The sequence below is a fragment of the Eptesicus fuscus genome, chromosome 22, assembly GCF_027574615.1.
Source record: "Eptesicus fuscus isolate TK198812 chromosome 22, DD_ASM_mEF_20220401, whole genome shotgun sequence".
NCBI classification, from domain to species: domain Eukaryota; kingdom Metazoa; phylum Chordata; class Mammalia; order Chiroptera; family Vespertilionidae; genus Eptesicus; species Eptesicus fuscus.
The window spans coordinates 41300359-41325614 of record NC_072494.1 but is presented as its reverse complement, the minus strand read 5'-3'; the positions used below and the strand labels follow the sequence as shown (position 1 = coordinate 41325614).

The 25256-nt window shown below is 45.5% G+C and overlaps 1 protein-coding gene across 1 annotated transcript in view; it reads left to right on the top strand.

The window, feature by feature from the left end:
- POU2F1 (POU class 2 homeobox 1) overlaps nucleotides 1-25256 on the top strand; it is a 117988-nt gene that overhangs the window by 90434 nt on the left and 2298 nt on the right. The window contains exons 5-15 of the mRNA XM_054712026.1: nucleotides 842-961; nucleotides 3115-3303; nucleotides 5333-5459; nucleotides 6430-6524; nucleotides 11368-11541; nucleotides 17861-18002; nucleotides 19357-19502; nucleotides 20351-20530; nucleotides 21369-21474; nucleotides 23423-23765; nucleotides 24753-24841. Coding sequence (XP_054568001.1) covers nucleotides 842-961; nucleotides 3115-3303; nucleotides 5333-5459; nucleotides 6430-6524; nucleotides 11368-11541; nucleotides 17861-18002; nucleotides 19357-19502; nucleotides 20351-20530; nucleotides 21369-21474; nucleotides 23423-23765; nucleotides 24753-24841 — 1711 coding nt within the window. The remainder of the gene's footprint in view (nucleotides 1-841; nucleotides 962-3114; nucleotides 3304-5332; nucleotides 5460-6429; nucleotides 6525-11367; nucleotides 11542-17860; nucleotides 18003-19356; nucleotides 19503-20350; nucleotides 20531-21368; nucleotides 21475-23422; nucleotides 23766-24752; nucleotides 24842-25256) is intronic.

Here is a 25256-nt window from a genome sequence, read left to right as displayed (position 1 = left end):
ATGGAAACAAGGAGGGAAAAGAGAGGGAGATAGTGCAACCTCCCTTTGTGAGGGAGAGGAGGTGGAAAATCGCCTGGGTTGCCATGGTAAACTTTCATCCCTTGGAGAGATGTTGGCAAACAGGCTGTCTCCAGTGCCGCTTGTTTACAGTCCTGCACTGTAATTACCTCACTGACTGGCAGAATTAATCAGAGCCTCTATGTTAATTAGCCTTGCTGCAGTCCCCAAAACAGGTGGTGGGAAATATGCAAATCTATGCAGCATTTCAATGCTCTGTATAACCAGTGTTCATTTAACATAAAATGTTCCCTCGGTGCCCCTCCAGGACTGAGTTCTTTCCCTCCTGAGGGCAGCGTTTCCCTCTAAGCTGCAGTGTTACTTGATGGGCAATGCTAGATTAAAGTTCTCTAGATACTAGAGGAAGTTCCATGGGCCAGGCAACCACTCCCTGCTGTGGGAGTAAGGCCAGACTGCCCACCAAAGGCACTTCAGAACGTGGGACTGGAGGCTCTCCCGTAGAGGTGGGAAGTGCGCTCTCCTCTCACCCCGCCCCATAGGGGAGGATTAGGGTGAATTCCGCCTGTTTGTGGAGGACCAAAGTTATTTTTTCTTCTTAAAAATTATAATTGCAGCTTTGCTGGCAATGGAACAAAAAAAAAAATCTATAAACTTAATATGCAAAATCAGGAAAATACAAAAATTTATAAGAAAGGAAAAGAGTGAAACCAGAAAACTCATGACTGAATAAGTTCATGTTTTAAATAATTCTTAAAATATGGAGTTATAAGTGCATTTCTTTTAATGAACAATTTGAAATCTCTTTACCCCCTCCCACCTTCAGTCTAAATCTAATGAAGAATCGGGGGATTCCCAGCAGCCAAACCAGCCTTCCCAGCAGCCTTCAGTGCAGGCAACCATCCCGCAGACCCAGCTCATGCTGGCTGGAGGGCAGATAACCGGGGTAAGTTTCCTGGGAGCATCGTAATAGACGTTCTGTGTCAGACTGCCATTGGCCAGCTGTTGATTAGGACTCTGCTGTAGCAGGCAGTAACGGGCCTGGGCCTGGCACCATTATGTCTTTAGGGAACTCTCTACACTGGAGGCAGCTCTGAGGAGGGAATTACTTACGTTTCAGGCTATCTTCCCTACAATTGCAGATGCTTGGGACAAACTGACGGCGTTTCTAAGCCCACGTTTCCACTATTGCTTCGTCATGCAGTGGAATCATTGTCCAGTGGGTGAGACTCTTGCATTGATGAATAGTAGTGACCATTTGCGTTATGACATCATTGCAGAGCAGAAGTTAAAGAAGGGAATAATGCCTACAAAAGAAGAACATTTAAGTTACAGTGTGATGTTCTAAAATTTAGCCTCTGGTCTCAAATTCTGGCTCTCAGTTTACCCTCTGGGCTAATTATGCCATCTCCCTGTGGCTCAGTGTTCCTTTGCTTAAATGCAGATGTTGCTAATGCCCATGCCACAGTATTGTGATAAAGACTAAGGGTAATACTGTATGTAAAACTCATAGAACAGTGCTGGGCACATAGAATTCAATTAATGTCATTTATTTTTATTGGCAATAAGTTGGCCTATGTGAATATATTGAGCATTTAACTTTTCAGCTGTCTTTGCTCTGAGACACCATTTAAAATATTTTTCCAGCCTGGCCGGCATGGCTCAGTGATCAGCCGATGAACCTGGAGGTCGCGGTTCAATTCTGGTCAGGGCACGTGTCCGGGTTGTGGGTTCAATCACCATTTGGGGGCGTGCAGGAGGCAGCGGATCAATGATTCTCTCTCATCATTAATGTTTCTCTCTCTCCCTCTCCCTTTCTCTCTCAAATCAATAAAAATATTTTAAAAAATATATTTTTCCAGTGCTGAAAATTTCTCATTATTTTGGGGGGAGGAGGTGGGATATTGAGGAGTAGTGAGGAAGAGTTATTTATTAATCAATTCATATCACATCAACCCACAAAATTTTGTATGTCCTTCATTTCCATTAAGTATGTTTTGGCAGTAGAAGGCTCTTTTAAGAATTATTGCAAAATTGTTTACAAAATCCCATTAGTAGAGATGAATACATGTTCATATATTGTATAAAACCTCTATAAACATATCTGGAAGGGAATCTGACTTTTGAATCGTTTGATTCGGATCCGGTCTCTAAGGCACAGACAGGTTGTATCGCCCTTTAGGAGGAGGTGTGCCGCCGAGTGGCAGTCCTTGCTCCTCGGAATATGACAGCCTTCCTTCTCCTTTGATCAGCGCGTGGCACCACAAGGAAGGAGGAGCACACTGCTTTAATGCAGCTTGAACTAAGTTGCCTTGCGAAAGCAAGTTTAAATATGCTCTGAACATATTTCTTCTGTTACTGGTTGAGTTTTGCTTTGGGTGATGAGTTTCTGTAATAGTGAGGGACACTTGGGATTTCAGGTTTATGTGGCTGGAGCTCTGTTAAACCTGGCATCAGGAATTTTTTGCATGTAGAGAGAGGGGCTGTCACCACCTGTTTCACAGAGATAACATGGGAAAGGGGATGTAAAGTTGCAGACCCATTCCTTTCAGTAACAGAAAAGACTGTGGGAGGGAGGGGGCTGCAGGGAGACTTGGAAAAGAAACAAATGGAGCTCATATTCTGTAGTCATATCTTCAGCCATAATGGAAATGACGGACTAGGGCAGGCTTCGTGCTAATAGGGAGCAGCTGGGCCTTATCAGCCTTTCCCATGGTCAGATGCAGCTTACTTAGTCCTCATTCATCTGAATACCCACTTGCTGCTCTGTTGGGTATACATTTCTTTTCATAGCCTGTCAGCGTTGATTCTTTTTCTTACTTCTTGCTTACTAGTTAATTACTATTTTGCTTGAAACCTAGGGCCCTGGACAAGCTTGAATGATTTAAGTTCAGAGTGAGGTCCACCATTTTCATTTAAATGTTCTGCTGGTAACGGTAGCTTGATCACTGATGAACATTTTAGCCTTATGCTAAATAACCATGTGAAGTTGGTAGCTAAGGTCTAATACCACTTGAGTTACCTACTTCAGAGCAGTTGATTGAATTAGGGGCCCTTCTCCTTTAATTCTTTCCAATTGTTTGTCCTAATTTTGTTTAGCTTACTTTGACGCCAGCCCAGCAGCAGTTGCTCCTGCAGCAGGCACAGGCACAGGCACAGCTGCTGGCTGCTGCGGTGCAGCAGCACTCCGCCAGCCAACAGCACAGCGCTGCCGGGGCCACCATCTCTGCCTCCGCCGCCACGCCCATGACGCAGATCCCGCTGTCTCAGCCCATACAGATCGCACAGGTGAGTGAGTAGCTCCCAGAGCTGGGCAGGGAGAGGAACAGTCTCAGAGCCTCAGAGCCAGAGCAGAGAGAGGAACAGTCTCAGAGCCTCAGAGCCAGAGCAGAGAGAGGAACAGTCTCAGCCTCAGAGCCAGAGCAGAGAGAGGAACAGTCTCAGAGCCTCAGAGCCAGAGCAGGGAAAGGCACAGTCTCAGAGCCTCAGATCCAGAGCAGAGAGAGGAACAGTCTCAGAGCCTCAGAGCCAGAGCAGAGAGAGGAACAGTCTCAGAGCCTCAGAGCCAGAGCAGAGAGAGGAACAGTCTCAGCCTCAGAGCCTCAGAGCCAGAGCAGAGAGAGGAACAGTCTCAGAGCCTCAGAGCCAGAGCAGAGAGAGGCACAGTCTCAGAGCCTCAGAGCCAGAGCAGGGAGAGGAACAGTCTCAGAGCCTCAGAGCCAGAGCAGAGAGAGGAACAGTCTCAGAGCCTTAGAGCCAGAGCAGAGAGAGGAACAGTCTCAGCCTCAGAGCCAGAGCAGAGAGAGGCACAGTCTCAGAGCCTCAGAGCCAGAGCAGAGAGAGGAACAGTCTCAGAGCCTCAGAGCCAGAGCAGAGAGAGGAACAGTCTCAGAGCCTCAGAGCCAGAGCAGAGAGAGGAACAGTCTCAGAGCCTCAGAGCCAGAGCAGAGAGAGGCACAGTCTCAGAGCCTCAGATCCAGAGCAGAGAGAGGAACAGTCTCAGAGCCTCAGAGCCAGAGCAGAGAGAGGAACAGTCTCAGAGCCGGGGTGGGAAGTGAGGAACAATCTGGGAGCTGGGGCAGGAAGTGAGGATCAGAAGGGCAGCTTTCCTTTAATTGGAAATTCACTTTCTGATTGTTAGTGGGGCCCTTGCAGGCACAGGAGCTCTAAATAACTGACTGCATCAAGTGACAATTCTTGAATAATTAGCTGGCATATTTCTGAAGCAGGGGGTTGGTCACGTCACTGCGTTTCATTAGCCTCCGGCTGCAGCCTGGCTCTGTCCTGTGCCAGAGTGAGTGCTGCCCATGTGCGAGCCAGCGAGGCGCCTGCTGCAGCCCAGGAGCTTGGGCAGAACTGTGTTAAGATATTGTTTGGTTTCGTTTTTCACATTTTGGAGCCAAGTATCACAGATAATAAAAATGTATTTAAGAGGCATAGACAGTACCACCAAGGAGGGAGGTGAATGAAATCCTTCGTCTCAAGGAGAGGAAGAGAGAAGGAGTAGTCAGGGCAGTGAGGTCTTTGAAGATTGTTATGAGCCTGGTCCTGCACAGCTGTGTTCATCCCCGAGGGAGGCCTTGGGAATGGACTGAAAGGGAGCGGGAGTGTGACTAGACAGCACAAAGAAGCAACTACAAGAGTAGGGAAGAGATGTCAGACTAACTTTTTTGGCTATTATATACGATCTTTATCAAGATGACGTTTTTATTTTGACCACTTCCTTCATCACCAAAAACATGTTGTTAGTGCCTAAGCTGTGAGACCCTATGTTGACATTATTTAATAAGATAAGATGATATCGATCAGATTTTTATATGGATAACTTAATATTTCACAGTGATTTCTCAGTTGAATTCAATGAGCTGGTGCCAAATTTCATAAATCACTATAGATTTTTTAATTTGATTATGCAAATTCAGATAGCACTTTCAATTTTTACTTCAGAGAAAAATCAGTCAAGTATTTAAAAAACAACATTCTTTTCTCATTTGATTTTTAAACTCCACTTGATTTTTAAAACCCATATTGGTCTCTACATGTTAAAACACAAACTATAACCATTTATTGTAGGAATTGGAAATAACCATTGAAAATTAGGCTCATTGTAAGTCACGACACAACATCTGCCAACAAATATAGTCCTTGTAGGAGCTCCGTTTTTTCTCTCGCTTTGTGGACACACCCGAGTGTGTGTTCGTGCAGGAGTGAGAAGTGTTGCCTGATTGGGTTGGGACAGAACGCCTCGTCTGAGAATGTTACGAATAAGCAAACTTTTATCTCCCTCTCCAACCATGTTTTAATTCTAATGCTTTAGGATCTGCAACAGCTACAGCAACTTCAGCAGCAGAATCTCAACCTGCAGCAGTTCGTGCTGGTACATCCAACCACCAACCTGCAGCCAGCACAGTTCATCATCTCACAGACGCCCCAGGGCCAGCAGGGTGAGCCCGTCACAGCTGTCCACTCGCAGGGCACGCGGCCTGAAACTGCCCATTAGAACAATGTTTTCCTTAAATTTTATTGACCTTTAAACTCACTATTCATGTTAAGAAGAATATTTTTTTCATGCGTACCACAATACTGAAGGTAGTTCTTCCCTGCCATCATTTCTATAATCACTAAGGAGGAACCAAGAGTTTGGCCAAAAGTCTAAATGAAATCCCTCAACATGCTGAACATAAATTGGATAAATTGCTTCTGGTGTTTTGGTAGTTTTTCCTAGAAGTGTATTCAAAGAATGTGGGCCAAGCATTCAGGTATATGCTTCTAACAATCATTTGGTTTCTTTTAAGGTTTGAGAAGGAGAGGGTGTTACATTAGAAGGTGTGCTCATTTTGTGAATGATAAAAACTGTCTTCACCGCTTTTTAGTGGTGAATATTTTATCAACAATCAAGTTGATCATGTTTGTAAAGCTTGTCAATGGCATCAGTGCAGAGGGTGTCCGGGCGGGTATCAAGGCTTCAGCCCGCTAGTGCTTCTCTGTGGTTCCTTATCATTGCTGTTGCTTAGCTTTTTTCTTGACCATTCACTCCAGAACCTTTTGTTATGCAAATGCCTGTTACACTTAAAGGGTAGTCTGCTCCCTTCATGAACTAGACAATTCTCTGGTTGTTTGTGAAGGATTCTGGGTGAGAGATTGAGCTCTTGGGAATGTCAGTCTGCTTCCACTTAGACTACTTCACTTTCATCCATTCCGCCCGAAAGTGAAGAACTGGCCAATTAGAGGGTCATTCAGGTTACACTAAAGACATACCAATCTTAGTCTAATGTTTCATATCTCCTTGCCCAAGTCACATTAGCAAAATTGAACTTTAGTAAGACCAATAAGACTATCAGGAGATCATATTCTTTTTGCTATGAGTTCAAAGTAGTCCTGATGTTCCTGGCATAATGTGTTGTGTTTTAACAGGTCTCCTGCAAGCGCAAAATCTTTTAACGCAACTACCTCAGCAAAGCCAAGCCAACCTCCTACAGTCGCAGCCAAGCATTACCCTCACCTCCCAGGTCAGACTTCTCCCATGGGGTTTGCTTTTTCTTGTCCTGTTGTTTTAAGGGGCTTTTGGACTTCGTTGAATTAAACACACACACACACACATACACACACACACACACACACACACACACACACAAACATCCTAATTTTAAAAATCCTAGTATTCAAAAACTGACCAAAAATTCAAAGCTGGACTTATTAGCTTGATAAAGCACCACTACCAAATTGATGTAGTCTTTGAAAATCTTAAAGGAGTCCTTTTTTTTTCATGTATGTTCATAAAGAATGACAATCTTAGTGGCAAGTGAGTAATGAGTTCTGGCTGTTGGACCACCCTCCCCCAGCGCTGCAGTAGAGCTTGCCTTGAACTAGAGGCCTGGTGCCTCAGCGAAGGCCCGAGCACCCTTGGCCCTTTCTTGGGAGCTGCATAGAGACCCTGACCCTTGTGTCTTCTCTCCTCTCAACTTTCAGGTGTTGCTTTAGCTCATTTCTACCAGAGTGTAGCTCTACAAACGCACCAGTCTAGGCACTGAGAGGTGGGAGTATTAGACCAGTTCAGCTGTGACTGAGCATGTCATTTGCACATCTAAAATTAGGTGATGTTCTAAACTGCTGACCCTGGGGCCCATTCCACTTCTGACTCTGTCTGTAGTCATGGAAGTTTTCACACATTACCAGATTTGACAAAATTCAACATCTACTTATGATAAAAACTCGTGCAAATTAGGAATAGAGGGTAACTTTCTCAACCTGTAAAAAAGCATCCACCAAAAACTCAGCATCATAAAGATGAATACTTCCTGCTCAGCATTGTACTGAAGGCTCCAGCAGTACAATAAGTCAAGAAAAAGAAAGAAAGGACGCAGATTAGAAAGAAGAAAGAAGACTACCTTGATTGATAGACGACATGATTGCCTGTGCAGAAAATTCCAAGGCAGCCACACAAACGCTGCTGAAATTAATAGGTGATTTTAGCAAGTGTGTAGGATACAAAGTTGATACACAAAAAAAATCTGTATTCTCCCAATCACAATGATCATTTGGAAGTTGAAATTAAGGGAAAAAAGTATTTATAGTGCCTAGGGATAAATTTAACAAACATTTGCAAGACCTTTACATTGAAAACTACAAAATATTGCTGAGTGAATTTAAAGAAGACCTAAGTTGATGGTGAGACCTAACATGTTCATGAAGCAGAAGGCTTTGTTTGTTCAAATGTGAGTTTCCTCCAGATTGATCTATGGATCCCACACGATGCCATCAGTACGCAGCTGGCTTTCTTAGAAATTTACATGCCATTTCTAACTGACATATATGGAATTGTGGGGGACATAGAATAGCCAGGCAAATTTGAAAACTAAGGAAGTTGAAAGGCTGCCTGATGTCAAGAATTACTGTAAACCACAGTAATGAAGTCGGTGTGATACTGACACGTGGATAGAAAGTGTGAAGGTCCAGTGGGACCACACATCTGTAGACAACTGATTGCCCACGAAGGTGCCAGAGGCTTCCGTGGGAAGAGAAAAGTCTCTCAACAAGTGGCACTGCCCAGTGGGCCGTGCACGGTGAAGACAGGACCTCGGTCCTGGTTCTCCCGCTGTGCGGAGGTGAGTTTGAAGTGGGTTGTAGACATAAACTTCTAGAAGTAAACTCAGGGATAGTCTTTGTGTCCTTGGGCACAGTAATGATTTCTTAAGTGGTACTAAAGAGTCCTGACCATCAAAGAAAAAAAATTGATGAATTTTGTAAAAAGTAAAAGCTTCTGGTAAAAGAATAAAAAGAAAATACACAGGCTGGAAGAAAATATTATTAAAACTTATATCTGATAAAAGACTTGTTCCTAGGATATATAAAGAGCTCATACAACTCAATCATGAGACAACCTGATGTTCTAAAAAGGGATTGCATACAATATGTTTGAAGATCCTTCACTGAAGAAGATATGTGAATGTCCAGTAAACATACATAGAGGTGCCCCAAATCATGAGTCCTGGGGGAATGCTAATATCACCACATACCCGCCAGAACGGGCAGGATGAAAAAGACTGACAGTACCCAGGGTGGCGAGAAGGTAAAGCAACTAGAGCTTGCATACAGCTAGTAGGGTTGTAAAACAGTACAGATGCTTTAGGAAACAGCTTGGTAGTTTCTTATAAAGTTAAATATCTGTATGCCTTCTGACCTAGCAGTTCTTCCAAACTCTGTCTGTGAATGTTCGAAGCACTGTTATTCATAGTCATTCCAAACTGGAGACAACCGAGATGCCCATCAGCTGATGAATAGCTTGGGTTTCATTTGGCATAGCCACGTGGCAGATGCTACTCAGCAGTAGCAAGAGATGTGCTCTGATGCAGTGAACCCGTGTGAATTTCAGAAGCACCGTTCAAGTGCCAGAAGCCAGACATGAAGGACACCTGCTGAACCGTTCCATTTGCTTAAGTCCTATCAGTGGTCTCCAGGGCTGGGGCCCAGGGTGGGGTCAGACAGCACAGGGTGCACGGGAACTTTGGGGGTGATGGAAATATCCTGAATCACTTGTAGCAGTTATGTGATTGTCAAAACACTTCAAACTGCACAGTAAACAGCACATTTTATTGTGAAGATGCTGAATACAAAAGTAAGGGTGGAGTTTTGAGAAGACCTACACAAGTAATTCCTTCCTGGCCCACCTGCTCTGCACATGGTGGCGTTGTGTTATCCTGCCCCTGCTCACTGGATTCCACTCTGTCCTCGAGGTCTGGGCCAGCCAGCCTCAGGCTGCTGGGGCTGGAGCAACGCCTCTATAACCACCCCACCTAAGGTGACCCAAGTGATGCTTGGTCCTTTATTATTTGAGCGCAAAGCTACTTCGAGCCTGGAGGTGAAGTACTAGTCTGACAGTTGAGACTGGGAAGCGTACAGCCACGTAGGTGTCTGGTGCTGTTTTGGGCACCTCCCCAAAGGCCAGGTTAAAAATTCCTAGTGACACCGTGTCAGAAATGAGTGTTGTCTTCACTGCACGGGACAGAGAGGTGCTTACCCCATCTGCAGGCCTGTGGAGTCCTGTTGTGTAGTTTTCTGGGCTAGTGAGTTCAGCTGGAGAGAGCATCTGACTAATGAGGTCCAAGTAAGGGGTGGACCCATTTCAACTACAGGAGCAAAACTCACAGCCACAGACTTGGTGTGTGATCCTGGCCTGCGATCTCTCCCCCCCGGGCACCAGTCACAGGAAGGGTCAGCTGAGCGATGGAGATGCACTCACAGCAGCACCTGGCTGTCACTAGTGATACTCAGAAGGACGTCTCCTAGTGCTTGTGTTTTCACAATAAGGACATTTTATATTTCTTCTACAAAAAGGAAAGATTATACCCTGTGTGCCCAAGTAAACTTTAGATGGATTTCAGTAATTAAATATTTTAAAATACATAGAAGAAGCAGGTAGAATATTAGAAAAATTTATCCAAGTTAGAAATAAATGAAAGTTTTTTCAGATTTGAAGCAACAGATGATATTAGAAAGGAAAAAAGTTTCCCCCCCTTTTTTTTCTTTTGATAATTTAAAATTTGGGTATGTTGAAAAATAAAAGGAAAAGCAGATAGGAAAAATTTGCATTAATGCAACACAGTTCTGTAACATTTGATGAGTTCTTTAAGGATAAGAATGAGAAGATCATTAATACTTTATATAAATGGGTTCTGATGTAAAACTAATTCACATCAAAGGAGATACAGATAATAATTCACACATGGGAAAATTTTTACTTTGTGTAATAAGAGAAATACGAATTAGGGCAACAGTGAATTAGCAGAACATTTTGAAAACTGCTGACAGATTTTGGGGAGAGATTGGATGGTGAGAACCGACATGCTGCTGGGAATCAGAAGCGACGCCATTGTCTCTGGCCGCCCTTTATCTGGTTACAGAAAGTGCCTCATGAGTTTATCTCAGAGAACTAACGCCAGCACCGTTTGTTGTGGTGTCACCTGTGCTAGTGAAAACAAAGAAGTGTCCAGCAATGAAGAAATTGTTAAATAAATTATGATCCTATTGCTTCCGTCAGCCTTTGAAAATGATAATTAGGAAGACTGAAAAACCAGAGGAATAAAAAAAACATAATTGCCCTGGCCACTGAGCAGTGGTTGGAGCGTCTATAGGCACTGGAGGGTTACAGGTTTGATTTCCGGTCACGGGCTTGTGCCTGGGTTGTGGGTTTGATCCCTGGTCCCGGAAGGGGCGCGGCAGCGGGGGTGCAGGGGGCCACCAGTTGATGTGTCTCTCTCATTAATGTTTCACTCACTCACCCCCTCCCACTCTCTAAAAATCAATGGAAAAAAACAGGATAATAAAGAAAAGAAATATAGATCTATGGAAAATTTGAGGAAATATACACAAATGAAGCTGTTAAGTTATTTAAACTGTAGGTGGTTTGCTTTTAAGATACTTTAATAATCTTATAGTAATATTTTTTATAATATTGTGTCACAAGTTGGAGATATACAAGATAGTGATAAACAAGATAGATTAGTCCCTGCTGTTTTGAAACTTATAGTTTAAGTGGTATGTTTATTAAGTAGAGTCTAAAAAATGAGGACTAATCTATTAAAAGGCATAAAATACATGTATTCAGACCATTTGAAAACCCAAATATACTGAGTTTCATTTTTAGGTAGACAAGTTCTTTACATTTTAACGTTACCTGTGATTCTGGTGTACATGATTTCACATTCTGCTTTTCTCCACAAACACTACATGTTACAGGGTCTTCATAATCCTCCCCCAATACAGCTGTTTCCTTAGGTTGTTTACTTGCTGCACGGTCCAGTTGCAACCTAAACACCTTTTTGTATGTCTGTTCTTCTCCTCCTTCTCTAACAGCCAGCAACCCCAACACGCACAATAGCTGCAACCCCAATTCAGACACTTCCACAGAGCCAGGCAACACCAAAGCGAATCGACACTCCCAGCTTGGAGGAGCCCAGTGACCTTGAGGAGCTTGAGCAGTTTGCCAAGACCTTCAAACAAAGACGAATCAAACTTGGATTCACTCAGGTAGATGAGCCCGCCCTGAACTTGGATTTCCCTACTCGGCCTGCTTATGTGTCCATTAGTTTTCCTGCATCTATAAGATTAGACTATTGTATATATTTGGTTATAAACTTACGATTTAATGCTAGGTTAAAAACCTTTAAGATTCTTTCAGAACATAGGCCTCTGAAATTATAATTGTACCAATAGTGCTGAGGAAGTAAAAGATTGTGTTAGGGGATGACATGACTCTACTGAGGGTTTAGTTATTTGAAGAACATCTGGTTCTAGACCTTAGTGCTATATATGTGAGGTAGAGTGTGTCAAGATTGCAAGTCTCTCAGAGTAGCTGACGGGAACGTTTGAAAGGCTTGTTTGAAATAGTTTTTTGTAGGGGATGGAGACATGCACTTGCATGAACACACACGTGGGTGTGAAACGTACAAAATAAGCCCAAACTGAAACGAATTAAGAATCTGTCAAAGATGAAAAATCCAAATTAGTTTTTTTAATGCCAGGTAGCAGGGCATTTCGAGTAGAACATGTCCAGTGGTTTGGAAGGAGACTTGGCCTATAGGCACTGCTTTAATTCCTCTTGTTCACCGCATAAGTGATACTGGAGTGGAAGGAAACTGAATGGCATTTATGTAAAATGAGAGGCCTGGTGCATGGATTTGTGCACATTGAAAGGAAATTAATTAGAAGGTGGCCGGCAGGGCAGGACTGGGTGAGACTGGCCGGACACACCCTGGAGCCAACCTCCCGTGTTCCCTCCCCAGCCAGTCCTACCTGGGATGGCGCCGGGGCTCAAAGGGCATCTGCCGAGTGAGGGGGTCCCTCCGGCAAGTGGGGTCCCTTGGCCTGGCCTGCAGGGATCAGGCTGAAACCAACAGTCCAACATCCCCTGAGGAGTCCCGGAGTGCAAGTGGGCCCTCTGCAAAGTTGCTGTTGCTCAGCAGCTCCTGTGCTGAGTGTCTGCCCCCCCTGGTGGTCAGTGTGCGTCATAGCTACAGGTCAGAGCACCTGCCCCCTGGTGGTCATTGCGTGTCATAGCTACTGGTTGAATGGTCGGATGGTCGCTTAGGCTTTTATAACCTCCTATATAATAGAAGCCTAATATGCTAAGTGTTCTGTTGTCCATTCAACCAAAGTGTAATATGCTAATGATATTCTAAGACCACTCAACCGCTCAATATGACGTGCACTGACCACCAGGTGACAGACGCTCTGACCTGTAGGTTAGCTTGCTGCTGGGGTCCAGCCAATTGGGACTGAGCGAGATGGGCCGGACATGCCCTGGAGCCCTCCCGTGGTCCTTCCCTGGCTGGCCAACCTCCCACACCCTTCCTGGTCCTGGTTGTGCACCATGGGATCCCTCAGCCTGACCTGCGCCCTCTCACAATCCAAGAACCCTTGGGGGATGTCGGAGAGCCAGTTTCAATCCGATCCCGCAGGCCAGGCCGAGGGACCCCACTGGTGCACAAATTCGTGCACTGGGCTTCTAGTCCTATATAATAAAAGCTTAATATGCTAAGTGTCCAGTCGTCGGTTGGCCATTCAACCAATCAAAGCGGAACATGCTAATGATATGCTAAGGTCGCTCAACCACTTGCTGTGATGTGCACAGGCCACCAGGGGACAGACAGTCGACCAGTCGCTATGAGGTGCACTGATTACCAGGGGGCAGATGCTCCGACTGGTGGTTAGCTTGCTGCTGGGTTCTGGCCAATTGGGACTGAGGGAGATGAGCCAGACATGCTCTGGAGTCCTCCTGTGTCCCTCCCTGGCCCCGATCATGCACTGGTGGGGTCCCTCCGCCTGGCCTGCACTGAGGGACCCCCTCCCCGCGCCACCCCCTCCTCAGTGCACGCATTTTGTGCACTGGGTCTCTAGTCCTATCTAATAAAAGAGTAATATGCAAATTGACCATACCTCCACTACACACGCAAGCCATGCCCACCAGCCAATCAGGAGCGAGTATGCAAATTAACCCAACCAAGATGGCTGCGGCCACGGAGCGAGCAGGAGGCTTGGGTTTCCCCAGCAATGGAGGAAGCCAAGCTTTCCGCACACCCTGGCAGGCCCTGGACTCCACTCAAGGCTACAAAGTTTCAATTATAGAAGATAAATAAATCTCAGATACCAGGGCCTCTGCTTGGGTCACCAGGGGACATGGCCGGCCTGCAAACCACCACAGGCCCCATGCCCCAAGGGAACCCCCACCCTGATCCGGGACACCCTTCAGGGCAAACCAGCTGGCCCCCACCCGTGCACCAGGCCTCTATCCTATCTAATAAAAGAGTGATATGCAAATTGACTGTCACTCCAACACACAAGATGGCTGCCCCCACGTGGACACAAGATGGCTAGCTGGGGAGGGCAGTTGGGAGGGACCAGGCCTGCAAGGGAGGGCTGTTGGGTGGGACCAGGCCTGCAGGGGAGGGCAGTTAGGGGTGACCAGGCCGGCAGAGGAGGGAAGTTGGGGGCGACTAGGCCTGCAGGGAAGGGCAGTTGCGGGGGACCCAGGCCTGCAGGGAAGGGCAGTTGTGGGGGGACCAGGCCTGCAGGGGAGGGCAGTTAGGGGTGACCAGGCCTGCAGGGGACGGCAGTTAGGGGTGACCAGGCTGGCAGGGGAGCAGTTAGGCATCAATCAGGCTGGCAGGGGAGTGGTTAGGGGGTGATTAGGCAGGCGAGCAGTTGGGAGCCAGCAGTCCTGGATTGTGAGAGGGATGTCCGACTGCCCGTTTAGGCCCGATCCTGCTGGGATCAGGCCTAAACGGGCAGTCAGACATCTCTCAAGGGTTCCCAGATTGGAGAGGGTGCAGGCTGGGCTGAGGGACACACCCCCTGTGCACGAATTTTGTGCACCGGGCCTCTAGTATATAATAAAAGGCTAATATGCAAATTGTCCCTACGGGCGGGAGTTTGACTGACCAGGAGTTCCACGTGTGCTGATGACCAGGGGGTGGCACGGAACATGGCGGGATTCGGCGACGGGGCAGGCAGCAGGGGGAAGGGAGGCCCTGGCCAGCAGTGGTGGCGTCAGGCAGCCCAGGGAAGGAAGGCCCCGGCCGGCTGCCGGCAGCTGCTAGGGACCCTACCCATGCACTGGGCCTATAGTATATAGATAATAGAAGATCATTAGATGAAAAAAATTACTGAAGTATAGATTGTATCGGGTGTTTTTATGGAACCAGAGAAAACCTGATGTTCTCTTTCCAGAGAATGTAATTACTATTTGAAATCTGAGCCACCACTTACGTACTGTCCCATTTCCTTTGTGTCGGAAGAACAGTAACGTGCCACCTGCTCAGGCTGCTCGGACACCAGGGTGATGACCCTGCATGGTCCTGGTGTTTTTATGAACAGACTTATATTCCTAACTTCTTTGGTAGTTTATTTTTGCTCAAAGAAACTAATTATATATTAGGAACATAAAATGATTTTTTCAATAGCTATAATGTTAGAGACAATGCAGTTATGTATTTGTGAGGAGTTTCAATTGTGAAGAAACAAATTATAATTAAGAAAGATTGGAACATTGAATGATCTGGCTTATTCCTAAAAAGAAAGCGAAAGATACAGCTAGATTGAGCGGAGTACGTTACTGCGTAAGGTTGGACTAGTCCTCAGTGCTTCAGCTTTAAGCTATTAGCACAGCATACTCTGAGGTTCCCTAGGAAACTGTTGCCTAAGCGATATGCCAAGGATGTTAAGGCTTTTTAAATTCTTTAACTTTTACCCAGATAGTGGTTTGCCTTTCTGTGGCACTTGACCCAACATATTGCAGTGTTGTGTGTGTGTGTGCCTCTCCCTCTCATATATCAAAGAGCTTCCCTGTGATCTGCTATTGTGCTTATGGTTTTAGCCTATTATTTGGCACAACTGTGCCTTATTTTTCAAAATGACTCTGATATAGCAGTGCCTATATTTCACAGACCTTGACTATTTGGATTAAAGCACATGCTACTGGTGCAGGATGGGAAAATCAGCCTTTGTGTTTAAGGCATGTACCTCAGTTGTAGTTATTCAAAGGTTGCTTTGTATCCAGTTTATTTATACACAAACAGCATTCAAGTGATTAGTTAAGACAAAAAAAAATCCTCTTTGAGAAATCTCCATGTTGTTAGCTGTTTCTGACTACATCATTGGTTATGAAAGGGTTACTATAGATGTCATTTCATAATTAGGAGGCCATGGTGTGATACTTTCCTCTCACTTGACACATTAATTATTTCCTAATCCCAATCTTTGCTCCATTTCCCTTTTGCTTTTTAAAAAAATATCAAAGGGATATAATATAGATTATGTATGAGTCAGCTGCTTCAAACATTTACTTCTGTGAGGGATAACCCCAATGGTTTTAAGTTACAAAAGCACCAAGCCACACTTACCTCAAATTAATGAACGTTAGTATATTAACTAAGTGAGGACCTATTGCTTTTCATTCAATTAAATAATTTAAACGTAAAGTAAGACTGTATTATACATCTCAATTAAGTCGATTTGTAATTTATTGCCATAGTTTTACTCAGTTGATGGTATAGCCACCAACGTAAGGTATTTATTCTAATTATGATGTGATTTTTGAATAGGTATTTTTGTTTATTTGTCAATATTGTTACTTTTCATAGATATTATAGAAGTTTGTGAAAAAACTTCTAGTGAGCTATGAGTTACAATGTCAGAGTTACAATTTCCATCTTACCTGCTATAGCAGGCCCTATATGCAAAGAATTGCAAGGTTGGGTTGGCCCAACTCTCTAGCAGGCTGTAATCTAAACAAGTAAAGTGACCAAGACACACAGCCTAGTTTAGTATCTGACATCTAGTAGGCACTTAGTGAATGTTTGTGATTGACTAAATGACAGAGATAACGATCCAGATAGACATCTGTCTACAGATAGACTTAGCGGTTATGCCACTTGCACTATCCCGGGTCTCTGTTTGCTGTAACCGAACAGAAATCAATAAGCAGTCACTTCTCTGCTGGAAACAGATGTCCAGAGCAGTCAGTGGCACTGTCGGCATAGGACAGCCGCTATGCCTGTGTGGCTGTTGCTGGGCAGCAGAGTGGCTGGTGGAGCTGAGGAACTGGAGATTTAATTTACTGGTTTTGAGTAATTTTCATTGAAATAGCCACCTGGGGCTGGAGGCTCTCCTGGGGAAGGCCAGGGTGACAGCCCAGGGAAGGTCTGGTGCTCTCAATGCCTCATGTCATCTTCCATCCCAGCTTTCTCCTCTGTTGCACGTTGTATCACAAGTTGCTTACCAGTGAGAAAACGGAGTTAAAAAAATATCCTTCCCTCTCCCTGACTGTCACCTAGCACAGGTGCGAATAAACAGTGTAGTGTCCAAGGATGGCATGTAGGGGAATCAAAGGACTGGACTAATCCCGTTCACAGTAACTGCTGGCAGTGGCTGGGCCTGAGCTGTCCCTTGTGTCCCACGATGGATGAGCTCTGCAGCACTTCCCAGAAGTGTTGTGCCCTGTCACTAAACGGACGGAACGAAAGGGTGAATCATTTAAACTCCAGGAGGCTCTGTTACCTGAATAAAAACTGTGAAGATGTGGCTTTTTCCAGCTTTAAAGGCGACTCATTTGGCTGGAAGGAAAGCACTGTGTACATTCAGGGCTTATAGGCTTAGGAGAAAGACATCTGTGTAATATATTCAGGGGTCATCGTTCCATTGCTGTAAGAGGACCAAGTCTCAGTGTCCATGCAGGTTTAACTAAATGGGTCATACCTCTCCACTGTGAATTTCTTTCTCTCTAACAGTTATAAAAGTATTCTTTTAGAATACCTGTTTTTTATAACCAACTTTGAAATCCAAACTAAGGGTGGAAAATAGATTTTTTTCAATGCTTCCAGAAATAATTTACAGGGAGAAAAGAAGTAAAGGATCACTTCTAGATTTTAAAGTCATTTATGGAAACGTTGTAGTTCATAAATACCTGAGGTTATCCATGCAGTTACTTGTGTTAACTCTGTAGGATTACTTAAATCACTTTGTTACATGAATTAAGGGGCTGGTTTAGAATATTAACACCATCTTTCGGGACTTAGTAGAAATATTTGATAATCTTAACTATTACATAAGGTGGCAAGAAGAGATTCAAAATGGAGAGAATATGGGACAGTTTTGATTGTTGTTAGATTGGGGCCTAACTCCTGACTGGAGCGCTGGGCCCAGCTTAGGGATGGGTGTTTCTATGGGACCCTACAAAGGGGCTCATTGTTGAGCCTTCGTCTACGGGGGCCTGTGGAGGGAAGGCTGTCACCGTTGGTGAGATGACTCTCTTCTCGCTCGTCCTCCCGCTCCTGTCTGTATTTCTGTGCAGGGCGATGTTGGGCTCGCGATGGGTAAACTGTATGGAAATGACTTCAGCCAAACTACCATCTCTCGCTTTGAAGCCTTGAACCTCAGCTTTAAGAACATGTGCAAGTTAAAGCCACTTTTGGAGAAGTGGCTCAATGATGCAGGTGGGTGAGAAATGGCCTCATTGTCGGTGGGAATCTTATAGGGGCTGTCTTATAGAGTGGGGTTTAGATTTCCTATTGCATTATTGGCACTACAGAGCCTTAAAGCACGCCAGTCTTGGGAGGATCCATATAAGTTGTGGTTCCATAAATCAGAGATTCGTTTAAATAGTAATTGCAATGCACACAGTGAAAAACAGTTTTTAGTTTTAGAACATTTCCAAAGGGTTAGGGGTAGTTGAAGGAAGAGGAAAAAAGCCTATGTATTTACATAAACTTGAAAAACAAGTTTATTGGTTCTTTGTTGATGAATTATAGTAAATTTGTTCTGGATGATATTTCTGCTTTTGTTACTAAAAACGACCACATTCATGAGAAGTTGAGTGGCCAGTGTTAACTTGTGTGTTTTGTACTGAGGTTTTCTTTTGGGAAATTTGAAGTTTGATTCACAGAACCACAGTTTGTGGGCTGCAAGGAAAGTGCAGATTGCCTAGACGGCAGTTCCTGTTTAGATGGGAGGAAAACCAGGTCTTTGGAAAACACCCTGTACCCTTTCTGAGCTCCACAGGTGAGAACCACCGCTCTGCCCTTCCCTCCGTGTGCATGGAGTGGAAAGAATCACAGAGCCGGTTCCCAGATGCCCAGGGTCATTCAACTATTGACAGAACCTGGCTTGTTTCAACTACCAAGAATTTAGAAGTATTTCATTGTTGTTTGGTTTTGGGGGAGGTATTGCCCTAGATTATACTAATACAATGAGAAGTCATTTGTGAGATAAATATTAAATGTTCAATAATTTCCAACAAGCTTTCTTTTATCCCTAGAGCTAATCTCTATATATAAAAGCCTAATATGCAAATTGTCCCCTCGGGAGTTCAACCGGGAGACTGGGAGTTTGATCGCCCTGACATGCACTGACCACCAGGGGGCCGTGCGGAACAAAGGAAGGCCCTGGCCGGCAGCTGGCAGCCGGCAGCCGGCAGCCAGGGAAGGGAGGCCCTGGCCAGCCCTGATCCCTGGCCAGGCCTAGGGACCCTACCTGTGCACGCATTTCATGCACCGGGCCTCTAGTAAATAAGCAAGCAAAATCAAAAAATAAGGACAGAACTCAGAAGAGGTAGAGCTGAGTGTCGGGGCAGAAAGAGTAACCCTGTGCTTTCTCAGACAAGTCAGAGGGCAGCGGGGACAGACAGCCGACCGTTCTCAGACCGCAGCTAGAGCAGCGAGGAGCGCTGTATGTCCATGTCGGTATGGAAACCTTTTCGTGCGCTTGCAGCATAAACTGTCTTGGTCGGCTTTGTTATGTTGTTAATACGTGTGCTGTTCCTTCGACCTCCTGTTTTCTCCTTTCTTACAGAGAACCTCTCATCGGATTCAGCTCTCTCCAGCCCAAGTGCCCTGAATTCTCCAGGGCAGGGAATCGAGGGCTTGAACCGTAGGAGGAAGAAACGCACCAGCATAGAGACCAACATCCGTGTGGCCTTAGAGAAGAGCTTCCTGGAGGTCAGTGGGGATTTTACTTTTCGTGGGCGTGGGATTATTGATATGGTGCTCACATTAGGTCTGTCAGCCACAGCTTATCCCATCGTGGAGAAAATAAGACAACCTAGACAGAGCGTGCATGCCTGGGGTTCAGGGGAGAACAGGCTCACATCCACGGGAGTCCTTCGTGTGACAAGCAGCAGCTGCCAGGGGGCACAGGGACTCCAGACAGGGAGGGGCAGGGAAGAGAGAGCAACGGCGTCCAGGGGAACCAAGGGGTCAGCGCAGAAGCGGGTGGTTCAGTTTGGCTGAGTTCTAGTGTCTGCCTAGACTAGCAGTTTGGGACCAGGACACAGAGGGCCTTGAATGTCAGCCTATCAAGTTCAAGTTAATTCAACAGATACTTGGCTTTTGGGTGTTTTTTGTTGTTGTTGTTGTTATTGTTTTTTTACACCAGGAAATATCTCAATCAAAGCTTCCAACAAAATTCTGACTGATTCAGAGAGGCTTGAGCATAGTGGAAGGAGCACTGAGTCAGGAGTCTAGCGTCTGCCACTTAGGACCTGAGTCCTTGGTCAGTCACTGAGTCCCTTTATCTGGGAAGCACTTCCTATCCTGCCCCACAAGCTTACAACAGCAACAAAAGTAAACATTCAAGAATAACTTATTCTGAGTTACCAGGAATAAATTTAATAGACTTATGTTCATTGGAAGGTTTGTCTGTAGACATTTTGTTAAGGTGGGCCTGTTGGTCATGTACATCCCACCTTTACTCCCCGGCCTGCCCCGCCCTGTTTGTTGGTTTATATAATGGCTCGGTTGTGCCAGTAGTTGTAAAGGTTATTCCACAAGATGATTTTCCCCTTCAGAATCAAAAGCCTACCTCGGAAGAGATCACTATGATTGCTGAGCAGCTCAACATGGAGAAGGAGGTGATTCGAGTTTGGTTTTGTAACCGCCGCCAGAAGGAAAAGAGGATCAACCCACCCAGCAGTGGTGGGACCAGCAGCTCGCCTATCAAAGCAATTTTCCCCAGCCCGACCTCACTGGTAAGGAGGAAAACGGGAGAGCTCAGGCTCACTTTTACAGTTTACAAGTGACCCGCTCAGTCATTGTATTTCATAATAGAATTTACTGTGAGAGCACCCAGTGATTTGGGGGAAGGCGGGTGGGGGGAGATGGGGGGGGCGGTGCGGCCTCCAATCCCCTGTGAGAGGCAGTCAGGGGAGCAGTTGGCAGATACAGCTTTGTCCTGTGCAGCTGTTTACTTGTGTTTGGATTTATTTGAACTGGAAAGAAGACAGTATTTATTTATTTATTTATTTTTACAAAACTGTAGACATATTTTGTTGTTTCAAAGAGAAACTCTCAGTTTTTTTTAAATTTATTTTACATTCTTTCCATAACATCATTTCATTAAAAACAAATTCAGGACAATCTTGCCCCCCCCCCTTCCCCCCAGAGTCAAAAATAAAACAAGAAGCCGCGATTCACAGATCCTCCAGAGTAGTTTCCTTATTTAGATTAAGGGGACAATTAGCATAATACTTCCTACTGACTTAGATTACACCTGGCTCAACATTACTGAGATTGAGAGGTTTTTTAATTATTTCTGTGTGAAACCTGGGCAAAGCCATGCGTCACGCCAGTGAAGAGCCGCCTTTGACGGCAGCCTTGCAGCAGGCGCCCATTTCTCAGTTCCAGGCTCCAGGAGGAATGAAAAACCTTCTCCTCTCAGGCCCGTTTGCTTTATCCTATTTTTATTCTATAATATTTAAATTCTATCCTGGAATCTAAGTTTTTTACAGGCAAAATAAGTCTATAAATGGAATTTTTAAGGTGGTTTTTTTTTTAATGCTTTTGAATATTTTCATTTCTGACCTCTAGGTGGCGACCACGCCAAGCCTTGTGACCAGCAGTGCAGCAACTACCCTCACAGTCAACCCTGTCCTCCCTCTGACCAGCGCTGCAGTAACCAACCTCTCTGTTACAGGTAACCACCTCTCTAGTACAGGTAATCACTTCTCTGTTAAAGGTAACCACTTCTCTGGTACAGGTCCCCACCTCTCTAGTACAGGTAATCTGGTACAGGTAACCACGTCTCTGGTACAGGTAACCACTCCTCTGGTACAGATAACCACCTCTCTGGTACAGGTAACCACTTCACTGGTACAGATAACCACCTCTCTAGCACAGGTAACCACCTCTCTGGTACAGGTAACCACCTCTCTGGTACAGGTAACCACGTCTCTGGTACAGGTATGCGGCAGCCAGGCTGTGCAGCTGTGAGGCAGCTGGTAGCCATGAGAGGTTCCTGTGAGAATCTGCCATTAAGCTGTGAATTACAGCTCTAGGGATGTACTGCTTTTTTTAAAGTTGTATGTGAAAACCTGAACTCCAAGAAAAATCAGGCACAATTAATTTTGTCAGAAATAATACTTTCACACAAAGATTTCACCTTTTTTGTTCTTTTTCACCTTACTCTGTCTTCTCTATTACTCCCAGAATTATCTCTCAAAACACTTTTTTTCAAGTAGCTCCTCTTAAAAACCTTGACTAGCTACAACTTTTTGCATCAAGACAACATCAGATCAGATGCCCCTTCGCTTTGTAGAAGGCGCTTTCCAGTGTGGCCCTTGTCTCCACTGGTCGCCATCCACTGTCCTCGGCCCACGGAGGCTGGCGGGCCTGTGAGCAGGCTCAGCCTCGCGTGTCTGATGGTGGCAGGGCTGCTCCGGGTTAGGTGTGCATTCCGCCTGGAAATAGTGTTGAGCTCCCCTACAGAACTTTCTTTCCCCTGCCTGTGTCACAAATGATTATAGTTTTATAATTTATTCTCTCTTTGCCAGTAGATTTTTTACTTCTCAAAAGGCCTGGATTTTCTTTTTTAATCTCTGCCTTGTTTAGTGCCTGACACATTCACTACAAAATGAATGACTAAAATTTTCCCTGTGCCACCCTTTGAATAGTAGATTTCTCAAATACACTTAAAATGAACTCAGTGTTGTCACCAGCAGTTCTTAGTGACACGATGTATAAGGCATTCTGCGACTATTTGCCGGGTTGATGATGGGTATGAAGCACTGGGCGGGCGGATTTCTGATGGTTCACGGTGCAGCTTGGACTTCGCCTCCAGGTGGGGAAATGGATTTTTCTGTACTCATATTTAACTTCATCGCACCTCTTTGGCTCTATGACCTAACCATGGCATGTACAGTGAATAAATGTTTTTATTCACATTTATTAAATTAAGGATGAACTTTGCCTTTTCCCTCTTTATCTGTCTGTAATCAGTATGAATTCAGACATTCTTTTATATCCAACAGGTTAGAATTGTATCACTATTTCAGGGTTAAATTGTTCCAGATTGGCCAGTGGGAGTCTCTTCAGCTGGCTCCTGTGCCCTTTAACATGCCCCTGTCCTTCTTTACGTGGTTCCTTATTTTTTGGCACAAGATGTTCAGGCTCATCTTCACGTTTCTCTGCCCAGGCCTGGAAGCAGCCATTTCTCCAAGGATTCTGAGTTCCTGTTAGTGAGGAAAGGACTTTGGAACCAAAGTAGAGGCATTAGATACACTCACTGATATGCATTGTTGCTTCTAGGGCATCTCAACTGAAATAAGTGTGCACACAACACGGGAATGTGTGTAAGATACATACATGTGTGTACATTCACGTGTTCATCCACACACCTGCACCATGCATCTATACTGAGTCTCCAATTCCAGCCCAACACCCTCTAGTTCATTATTTTCTAAGCTTAGGTTCTAAAGAGTTTGTTTTTGTGGTTCATGTCTCTAGACACACTAAACGAGGTTAGTAAAAAGTACCCATTTGGAGGTGCTGGTTGGTAGAGTCATTGGTCAGTTCCTGGATTTGGCTGAACAGAGACCCGCCTCCAGACTCCCCACAGCTCCTTCCTAACACGGCCCTCTTTTCAGGCACTACAGACACCACCGCCAACAACACTGCGACCGTGATTTCCACCGCGCCTCCGGCCTCCTCAGCAGTCACTTCCCCCTCGCTGAGCCCCTCGCCTACTGCCTCAGCCTCCACCTCTGAGGCCTCGAGTGCTAGTGAGACCAGCACAACACAGACCACCTCCACTCCTCTGCCCTCTCCTCTCGGGACCAGCCAGGTGATGGTGACGGCGTCAGGGCTGCAAACAGCCGCGGCCGCCCTCCAAGGAGCTGCGCAGTTGCCGGCGAACGCGAGTCTCGCTGCCATGGCTGCCGCTGCAGGACTGAGCCCAGGCCTGATGGCACCGTCTCAGTTCGCAGCTGGGTAAGGGCTTTCTCGTCTGCTCCCACCTGAGTCCACAGGAGGTCATCCCGGGGCTACTCTATGGGAGACTTTCCATCTTCATCTTCAATGCAAAATTCAAAACAAAACTCTTTAAGCCTTAATGTCTTTGAAATGGGTTGCTCTATAGCGGCTCAAGGACCTTGATTATTGCGGACTTAAGTGTCTGGACACCCTGGAAGGGCAGCAGCCAGGCCTTCATTTCCAGGTGAGCCACGAGCAGCAGACACTGGCCATGCCTCAGGGTTGGGCCAGGGGGAGCTCACAGCTCCCGACTCTCGTTCTTGCTTGTTCCCTGCTGGCCTCGCAGCTGGCCGCTTTCTGACTCTCAGTCATGCGTAGGGGCTGCAGCAGTAACAATTACTCTATACAGACAGTCCTCGGGTTACGTCGGACTCAGCGTACGTCGTTTCATGGTTACGTCACCATCTCCCATTTATTTATAAAAAAAAGTTCCGTCATTTCGACGTTTGTACATATGTGCTTTATGTTTTTTTATTATTTATTTACCACAAGTAATGGTCAGGAATTGTTATCTTTCTTTTAAATTGTTTTACTCTTTCACTTCATTACTGCTGTGTATGTGCTCCATGTGAGTGACATGGGTGCTTATGTAGGTGGTTCCGACTTACGGCGAAAATTGCATTACATCGTGCCGTAGGAACGGATCTCCGACGTAACCCCAGGACCTATTGTAGATATATTTATTTCTCCGGCATTGTCTATTGTTTTGAGAAAAGAGAAGGAGATAACGCAAGCAAGTTTCAATGACTACGAGTTGGACACTGTGCAGTCATAGTCTTGTTTGGTTTGCACAGTGAGCTCCAGGGAAAGCAGCGACTCGGCGGCTGTCGACTGTAGAGAGGACAAGAGCTGCAGCTGCTTCCATTGCCTCCCCAGCCGGCGAGTCCTGCTTCCCCTCAGGCGTGATGTCACTCTGACCGCTGTGTCTGCTCTTTTCACTTGCAGAGGTGCCTTACTCAGTCTCAACCCAGGGACCCTGGGCGGTGCTCTCAGCCCAGCTCTGATGAGCAACAGTACACTGGCAACCATTCAAGGTCGGTACAGCTGCTGTCCTTACTTACCTCTTTTTTTTTTTTTTTTTTAATGGAGGAAGTCTACTTTGCCAGAGGTCAGGGTGATGGGGAGACAGTTGAATTGATAATGTTGATTAACTTAAGGGCCAAGAAAATGTCTTGTAAAAAAGCTTTGTGGAGAAGTATAGGTGTGGTTTGGGTGTTAGAATAGGAAGCCTACTAGTTTGATGTAAGAAATCAGAATGTTTATGCTGCTATTGACCTTCTTATGTGTATAGACTTGGGGACAGACTTTATCCCTGACAAGTTTACTGACTTAGTCATCCAAGACCTCCCCAGGCACTCTGACCAACTAAAAACCCCGTCCTCATCTCCACCCAAGAGAGCACAGCTGAGCGGTCCCCTTGGAGCACAGCGGGGCTCCAGGAGCACTTTT